The sequence below is a fragment of the Scardinius erythrophthalmus genome, assembly GCF_964197995.2.
Source record: "Scardinius erythrophthalmus genome assembly, chromosome: 11".
Classification (NCBI taxonomy): domain Eukaryota; kingdom Metazoa; phylum Chordata; class Actinopteri; order Cypriniformes; family Leuciscidae; genus Scardinius; species Scardinius erythrophthalmus.
This window is the reverse complement of record NC_138231.1, coordinates 336,796-346,795: the sequence shown is the minus strand read 5'-3', so window position 1 is coordinate 346,795 and position 10,000 is coordinate 336,796. Positions and strand designations below refer to the sequence as shown.

At 39.0% G+C, this 10,000-nt stretch overlaps 1 protein-coding gene across 3 annotated transcripts in view; it reads right to left on the bottom strand.

The window, feature by feature from the left end:
* The window catches only part of plcb4b (phospholipase C, beta 4b), a 111,379-nt gene that overhangs the window by 63,749 nt on the left and 37,630 nt on the right, over positions 1–10,000 (bottom strand). For all 3 annotated transcript variants that reach the window (XM_081379441.1, XM_081379443.1, XM_081379442.1), the window contains exons 7-12: positions 6,866–7,006; positions 4,844–4,923; positions 1,714–1,767; positions 1,560–1,641; positions 432–532; positions 67–124 (exon numbers count right to left, since the gene is read on the bottom strand). In XM_081379441.1, coding sequence (XP_081235567.1) covers positions 67–124; positions 432–532; positions 1,560–1,641; positions 1,714–1,767; positions 4,844–4,923; positions 6,866–7,006 — 516 coding nt within the window. The remainder of the gene's footprint in view (positions 1–66; positions 125–431; positions 533–1,559; positions 1,642–1,713; positions 1,768–4,843; positions 4,924–6,865; positions 7,007–10,000) is intronic.

Below are 10,000 nucleotides of genomic sequence, written 5' to 3'. Positions count from 1 at the left end.
CTCTCTCTCTCTCTCTCACACACACACACACACACACACACAGTTAATAAATAATAAAGAGCTTACTTCATTCAGAAAGCTGACTAACTGCTCTACGGTTAAATAATCACTTTTGTCTCCGTTGCTGCAAAGAAATTGAGCAGAAGAGATTTGGTTTGGTTACAACACAAACAAAACCATTAGAGAGAGAGTGAGAGAGAGAGAGAGAGAGAGAGAGAGAGAGAGAGAGAGAGAGAGAGAGAGAGTTAGACATGTCAAGCATCAGTACGACTCCTGTCTAATGCTCCACAGACACTCAGTTAGTGAAACACAGGTTAATGTTGATCGGCTGAAGCGTTAGAGTCGCTCTCCTGTAGTTAGTGCTGCTGTCCATCATCACTCTGTAGGCTAGTTAACCGCTAGTTAACCGCTAGTTAGCGCTGGGGACCTACATCTTCTTGAAGAGCTCCTCGATGTCTGTGCGAGGGCAGATCTTCTGTGTGAGGGCGTAGAAGATGTCGAAGGTGAAGGCCGAGTGCTCGATCTCATCGTTCTGGAGGACACAAGACCATCAGCAGGTTAAACAGCAGCGGGAAATCATCTAAAACCCCTGGAAACCAGATCAATGTGACTTTGTGTTTATATCGGTTTTGTTTTATTGAACTGGCAGGTTCTTTCAATAGTATTCAGATTAAACTAGTTTTTCAAGAGTTTTTAGAAGTCTTTTAGATCCACGGACCCTATATAGTGAACTCTATACCTCTATATAGTGAAAAATAAATATTATAAATGTGTACAATATTATTTGGAAAATATGTCATTTTTTTATCTACTCATTCTATTCTTTTATTTATTTGTTTATTTGAAATCTATTTATTTTTAATTTAAATTTTATAATTCATTTTAATCTAGTTTTATTATTTATTATATTCATTTATTAGACCATTTTATTTTATTGAAATGTATTTCTCATTTATTTAATTTTTTTTATTATAATATTTTTTATTTATTTTAAACATTTTCTTTTCTATTTATTTGAATTATTAAATTAGTGATAAATTAGTTATCTAATCTAAATCTATTTATTAGTTTATTTTTAATTGAACTTTTATCATTCATTTTAATCTATTTTTATTATTTATTTTATTCATTTATTAAAACATTTATTTTATTGAAATATTAATTATTTATTTATTTTACTAATTTATTTACAAATTTCTATCAATTTATTTATTTTAATATATTTATTCATTCATTTTTAATTAAACTTTAATATAATTTATTTAATAATACATTTTTAACTTTAACTTTTATTTTATTCATTTATTAATTAAAAATGTATTTTAATCTAATATTATTTATTTATTTAATTCCCTTATTTGTCTTTCAATCCTTTTTATTTATTATAATTTTCTTTTTATTATTTATTTTATTCATTTATTTAATGTAATCGCCTGATTTATCTATTTCTCGCAGTTTTCTGCCTGGTCTGGACGTGTTCTTCACAATAAGAGCAGGAACAGAAACACCCTGAGCAGATTAAATCATCAAGCGAGAGATCTGATAGGATGACCTCTGACCTTCCCGCTGGGCAGACCGAGTTCCTTCATCGCCTGGAAGATTCCCTTCTCTGTTTTCCCCGAGCCGAAGGTCCGAGTGATGCTGCGATAGACAAGACCTGTCAGATAAAACACTCCAGAACACAGAGACGACGGGGACAAATCACACACTCACCCTCGAACCGGGATCTTCCCACTGACGTTCGTCACGAAGGAGAGTCTCATCCAGCTAGACAGAGAGAGAGAGAGAGACAGTTGTTTTTATACTCAATGGAGAATATTGCAAGGTATTATCGCTGTTAACGCTTTTGTGTCCATTTTGAATTCTGAAGTTGTCCTTTTTGCAGTTGTAGAGAAACAATCATCATTACGCTATTCCAACGTCATTACGCTATTTCTGCGTCATTACGCCATTTCTACGTCATTGCGCCATTTCTATGTCATTCCGCCATTTCTACACCATTACGCCATTTCTGCGCCATTACGCCATTTCTACATCATTACGCTATTTCTACGTCATTACGCTATTTCTGCGTCATTACGCCATTTCTACACCATTACGCTATTTCTGCGTCATTACGCCATTTCTACATCATTACGCCATTTCTACGTCATTGCGCCATTTCTATGTCATTGCGCCATTTCTACACCATTACGCCATTTCTGCGCCATTACGCCATTTCTACATCATTACGCTATTTCTACATCATTACGCTATTTCTACGTCATTGCGCCATTTCTACACCATTACGCCATTTCTGCGCCATTACGCCATTTCTACATCATTACGCCATTTCTACGTCATTGCGCCATTTCTATGTCATTGCGCCATTTCTACACCATTACGCCATTTCTGCGCCATTACGCCATTTCTACACCATTACGCTATTTCTGCGTCATTACGCCATTTCTACATCATTACGCCATTTCTACGTCATTGCGCCATTTCTATGTCATTGCGCCATTTCTACACCATTACGCCATTTCTGCGCCATTACGCCATTTCTACATCATTACGCTATTTCTACATCATTACGCCATTTCTATGTCATTCCGCCATTTCTACACCATTACGCCATTTCTGCGCCATTACGCCATTTCTACATCATTACGCTATTTCTACATCATTACGCTATTTCTGCGTCATTACGCCATTTCTACACCATTACGCTATTTCTGCGTCATTACGCCATTTCTACATCATTACGCCATTTCTACGTCATTGCGCCATTTCTATGTCATTGCGCCATTTCTACACCATTACGCCATTTCTGCGCCATTACGCCATTTCTACATCATTACGCTATTTCTACATCATTACGCTATTTCTACGTCATTGCGCCATTTCTATGTCATTGCGCCATTTCTACACCATTACGCTATTTCTGCGCCATTACGCCATTTCTACATCATTACGCTATTTCTACATCATTACGCCATTTCTACGTCATTGCGCCATTTCTATGTCATTGCGCCATTTCTACACCATTACACTATTTCTGCGTCATTACGCCATTTCTACATCATTACGCCATTTCTACGTCATTGCGCCATTTCTATGTCATTGCGCCATTTCTACACCATTACGCCATTTCTGCGTCATTACGCCATTTCTACACCATTACGCCATTTCTGCGTCATTACGCCATTTCTACGTCATTACGCCATTTCTACGTCATTACGCCATTTCTACGTCATTGCGCTTTCTACGTCATTACGCCATTTCTACACCATTACGCTATTTCTGCGTCATTACACCATTTCTTCATCATTACGCTATTTCTACATCATTACGCTATTTCTGCGTCATTACGCCATTTCTACATCATTACGCTATTTCTACGTCATTACGCCATTTCTACGTCATTGCGCTATTTCAACGTCATTACGCTATTTCTGCGTCATTACGCCATTTCTACATCATTACGCTATTTCTACGTGATTACGCCATTTCTACGTCATTGCGCTATTTCAACGTCATTACGCTATTTCTACGTCATTACGCCATTTCTACGTCATTACGCCATTTCTACGTCATTACGCTATTTCTGCAACATTACGCCATTTCTACGTCATTGCGCTATTTCAACGTCATTACGCTATTTCTGCATCATTATGCTATTTCTACGTCATTACGCCATTTCTACGTCATTACGCCATTTCTACGTCATTATGCCATTTCTGCGTCATTACGCTATTTTTGCACGTCATTATGCCATTTCTACGTCATTACGCTATTTCTGCGTCATTACGCCATTTCTACGTCATTACGCTATTTCTACATCATTACGCTATTTCTACGTCATTACGCTATTTCTACATCATTACGCTATTTCTACATCATTACGCTATTTCTACATCATTACGCTATTCCAACGTCATTACGCTATTTCTACATCATTACGCTATTCCAACGTCATTACGCTATTTCTACATCATTACGCTATTTCTAAGTCATTACGCTATTTCTACATCATTACGCTATTTCTAAGTCATTACGCTATTTCTACATCATTACGCTATTTCTACATCATTACGCTATTTCTAAGTCATTACGCTATTTCTAAGTCATTACACTATTTCTACATCATTACGCTATTTCTACATCATTACGCTATTCCAACGTCATTACGCTATTTCTAAGTCATTAGGCTACGCTATTTCTACATCATTACGCTATTTCTAAGTCATTACGCTATTTCTACATCATTACGCTATTTCTACATCATTACGCTATTTCTAAGTCATTACGCTATTTCTACATCATTACGCTATTTCTACATCATTATGCTATTTCTAAGTCATTACGCTATTTCTAAGTCATTACGCTATTTCTACATCATTACGCAATTTCTAAGTTATTACGCTATTTCTACATCATTACGCTATTTCTAAGTCATTACGCTATTTCTACATCATTACGCTATTTCTACGTCATTACGCTATTTCAATGTCATTACGCTATTTCTACATCATTACACTATTCCAACGTCATTACGCTAATTCTTCAGTTTTGGTTTTCAATCCAATCAAGTGTTTACATGTTCTCTCGATCAGATTAGAAAAGGAATAAACCACTCCTTTCAATCCGAATGAAATCTCATTGGGATCGAGCTCAATCGGATCATTTAAGGCGTTTACATGAAGGCTTTTCAGTGTGATTGAGCCGTCAGTCCCATTACTAACGGATTATTAGGTTGCATGTAAGCGTAGGCAGTGAGGAAGATCATCATTGTTTGCACTGTAGATCAGATCAAACGAGCTCATATATCTGTGTGGTTCGAGTCTCTCGTGGATCTACTCACTGTTTCTTCAGGCACGTCATCGGACACACGTTATTGGCCTTGAAGTTGTGAATTACGGATTTCAGGCCTTCCATCCACTTCTGCAGTCATAAACAAGGAGAAGTTAAAGACGATGAATCAGGAGTCACTCTGAATGATTTATCTCTATTCATCAAACCATTATATCACTATCAGATCTGTGACATGAAACATTAATCCTAATATTAATAACATTAATAAAGGACATCAACATTAAGTTGGAATAAGAGTCAGTTTGACCAACTGGAGTGGATGAACAAGAAATGACTCGTTTCACTGACTCACTTTGATTCACGAATCACAATATTACCATATTACTGAGAAGATAACACTTTACAAGAAGGTTCATTAGTTAAAGGGGGGGTACAATGGTGTTTCATGTATTCAGAGTTGTTTACACTGTTAAAGAGATGGATTCTCATGCTAAACATGGCCAAAGTTTAAAAAAAATATTTTGGACGAATAACGGAGAATTTCTGTGCCGAAAATCTTACTTCCGGGTTGGTGCAAGTTTCGGCTGTTTTTTTTTCGATCGTGGATCTAATGACGTAGATCAGAGTGGAACTCCTTATATGAGCATTTCTCCCGGAAAAGCGCGCCCGCGCACACGTCGACTAGAGGAGAGCGAGACCGCGCACATCAACGCGCTTCAACAGGAAATCATCGGCGCCCGCGCTGCATAGGATTTGTTCAAGAATGTCTCCGAAAAAGTGTGTATTTGGATGTGAGGGAAAGCTTACCGTGTTCAGCTTTCCAAAGAACCCAGTGTTACAGGAACAGTGGATGCAGTTTGTTTTTCCGGGGCAGCAACGGAGTGTAGGAAGTGCGGTTGTGTGTTCTGGTCATTTCAGTGACGAATGTTTTATTAACAAGGCCCAGGTCGACGCTGGATTTGCAAATCGTTTGCTATTAAAACGTGGAGCGGTCCCAGTGATAAAAGACCCCAGTCATGTAAGTACAACTGGATCAGATTTCTGTCTTTTGCTGGAAATCAGCACTACCGCTTGACTCTATAGCTCCGCCTCCAGGACCTCGGCTTTTCCCGGAGAGAATCGGAAAGCTGTATTTTTCTTTTAAAATTATAATAAAACTAAACACTTTTTGGAGATATTAAAGATGCACTACTACTCTATAGGTACTCAAGATTAACATGAGATTAGGTGAAACTGTGCATGTTATGTACCCTTTAACATTAATTAACTACCTTAGTGAACATGAACTAAGAATGAACAATACTTCTTCAGCATTTTTTAATCTTAGTTAATATTAATTTCAACATGTACTAACCCTTACTAAAATCAAAGGTTGTATTTGTTAACATTAGTTATTACATGGCTTGGTTGAATTCCAATGTAGAATGCAGTCTGTTATTTCTTGATAACAGACCGCTGCGTAGTATAACACACCGTTGCCATGAAAAACAGAGCGTTGCTATGGACGCGGAACGGACTATTTTCTTTAGCGGAAGCAATACAATCGTTTTTAAATCAATAAACTCCTTTTTAAATCAATATTTTGTGTCAAATTATTTATTTATTTTGTAGGTAGCCATGTAATAAGCGGGATGATGTATAGCGAGGCGGTCGTTATAGCGAATAACAAGCCCTTCAGGCTGATTCAAGCTCCGCTTCGCGTCGGGGTCCCGTTCAGCCTGTCGGGGGTGTTATTCTCTATAACAACCGCCTCGCTATACATTATCCCTTACTTAATGCACTGTGAACTAACATGGACAATCAATTGACAGCTAGATTTTTATTAACTAACATTAACAAATATTAATAAATACTGTAATAAATGTATTGCTCATAGCTAGTTCATGTTAGTAGATACATTAACTAATGTTACCTTATGAACCTTGCAGTAAAGTGTTACCACTGAATATGAGAACATGAGCTGAGGTTAGTTGATGATGTGGTTTAGTGACAGAAGCTGCTGAGGATTCATCCGTCACATACGTGTGTTGCTCTGACCGGGTCACGCGTGTGTTCCCATGGCAACCGTTACCTTGGCGGTGTCGGTGTTGTCGGTCACCATGTACATGAAGCTGAGGTTGACCAGGTCCTGTCCACTACACACACAGATGATCCGGTCCAGATCCACCTCACTCTTCCCAGAGGCTTCCAGAGACGCCAGCATCTTAGAGTCCTGAGGAGACACACACACACACACAACATCAGGAACACACACACACAACATCAGGAACACACACACACAACATCAGGAACACACACACACACACACACACACACACACACACACACACACTTGGAATGCGCATGCGTCGCGTCTGAGCGCGTTGTTGTCTTTGGAGCTCCATCGATTGATTTATAATTCTTGATTTCTCTTTAAACTCACTTACAACGAACATTTTCTACTTTTCCTCACCTCATAGTTATAACGCGGATTGTTGAGCAGACGCGTCTCAAGCCTAGTGATCCAACGCTGGATACTCTTATAGGTTACGTCCGTGGATCACGGCTGAACGCGTCTTCTCCGCACTCATTTACAAACAAACATTTTTTCGCCTATCGTGCGTCTACTCTACACCCGTACCACTGAAAAGACGGATTATATCCAAGACTTAAGCCATAAATTAGTATTAATATTGATAGCACCACTGGTAGCGTCGTTGCTAACTTAACGTACTGTCCATCTGTTAAAATGGCGAATATATCAAATGTAAGTAGTCTACCTTTTGGTGCAGGTGAGGACACATTTGAGCTGCACGCGGTGCAGTCTGAGCTGGAAGCTGTTGAGAAACAGATCCACGACCTTTTAGTAAGAAAAGCCGAGCTGATAGACCGGCGGTTAGCTCTTGAAACATCGCGCGCCGAGGCACACAAATCAGAGACTAACGTTACTAACCCGATGACTCCGACCTCGTCTACTCCGTGCGTTCCTCAACATCGGTCCCGAACGTCGAGGTCGCGATCAGCCATGGTCTCGTTCACTCCGGCTCCAACATGCCATCACGAAGCCTGGATTTTTCCGCAGCGGAAGACGCGAGTCAGGTCTAGACCAAGAAAACTCTCTCCGACCCTCCCGGTTTTCGAGATATCCACACAAAACCGCTTCTCCCCTCTTCGCGAAACAGAACGCGATGCTGTGATCATCGGCGATTCCATCGTTCGACACGTACACGCTACGTTAAATAAAAGTAAGGTGCATAGTCACTGCTTTCCTGGTGCTCGTGTTTCTGAAATCGCTGCTCACGTTCCCGAGATTCTGAACGAGCGCGTCGGAACCGTTGTCCTGCACGCGGGAGGGGCCGACATCAGACTGCGCCAAACGGAGGTTCTGAAGAAAGACTTCAGGAATCTGATCGATACGGTACGCAGCACATCGCCTGATATAACGATCATTGTGTCAGGACCGCTTCCCACGTACCGACTAGGTCATGAAAAGTTTAGTAGATTATTTGCGCTTAATGAATGGTTAATGTCATGGTGCAATGAGCAGAAACTTCTCTTTGTAAATAATTGGAATCTGTTTTGGGAGCGTCCTAGGCTATACCGTGCTGATGGCTTACACCCAAGCAGATTCGGATCGGATCTTCTGTCAGATAACATCTCCAAAATGTTAAATACCTTTTGACTAGTAACCAAAAGTCCAAATCATAGTCTCTGCTGCACCAATTTAACTGATATAAATAGTTTAGAACATTGCATAGAAACTGTGTCTATTCCTCGTTTAGTGCGATCAAATCATAAATCTACTGCAGGATCTAGAAAAAATCTAATTGTTATTAAACCAGAAAATGTTGCTATTGGTAATCAAAAACAATTTTTAAAGCTAGGTCTTCTAAACATTAGATCACTCACACCTAAGGCAGTTATTGTAAATGAAATAGTCACAGATAATAGCTTCGATGTACTTTGCCTTACTGAAACCTGGCTTAAACCAAATGATTATTTCGGTTTAAATGAGTCTACTCCATCAGGATACTCCTATAAGCACGAGCCCCGTCTGAATGGTCGTGGCGGCGGTGTTGCAACAATCTATAGAGATTTTCTCAATGTTACTCAGAAAACGGGTTATAAGTTTATTTCATTTGAAGTACTTGTACTAAATGTTACGCTCTTAGATGTTCGAAAAACATCCCTATTATCTCTAGCCTTGGCTACCGTATATAGACCGCCTGGGCCTTACGCTGATTTCCTAAAAGAGTTTGCAGATTTTCTCTCAGACCTATTAGTTAACTTCGATAAAGCATTAATTGTTGGAGACTTTAATATCCATGTAGATAATCAAAATGATGCGTTAGGGGCTGCGTTTACTGATTTATTAAACTCCTTTGGGGTCAAGCAAAACATTACCGGACCGACTCATCGATTTAATCATACACTCGATTTAATTATATCACATGGAACCGATCCAACCGATATAGATATCATTCCACAAAGTGATGATGTCACTGACCATTACATGGTAACTTGCATATTATGTACTCCTGTAATATATCATGCTGCGCCGCGTTATCGATTAGGCAGAACAATCCTTCCATCCACCATAGATAATTTTTCAAACAGCTTATCGGATCTGTCTCAGCTGCTCAGTGAACCCAAACAAACAGATGAACTTGAGGAATTAACTAGCACTATGAGCACCATTCTCTCTGGATCATTGGATATTGTTGCGCCCATTAGATTAAAAAAGGTCAGAGAGAAAAGTAAAGCACCATGGTACAACAATACTACGCATGTTCTAAAGAGAGAAACCCGTAATTTAGAGCGTAAATGGAAACAAACCAACTTAGAGGTCTTTAGAATCGCATGGAAAGACAGTATGTCACGTTATAAAAAGGCCCTAAAAGCGGCCAGGGCTGAGCATCTACGCAAACTAATAGAAAACAACCATAACAATCCTAAGTTCTTATTTAACACAGTGGCGAGACTAACAAATAAACAGATGTCTCCTGAACAAAATATTCCATTACAGTTTAGTAGTAATGATTTCATGAAGTTCTTCACTGAGAAAATAGAAAACATCAGATCCACAATTGTAAACGTTCAATCCTCAATCGCGCCTTATAATTCAGCCTCAATTATCACCCCGCAAGAACAATTACAGTGCTTTACAACTATAGAACAAAAAGAGTTAAATAAACTTTTTACTTCATCTAAAACAACAACATGTTTA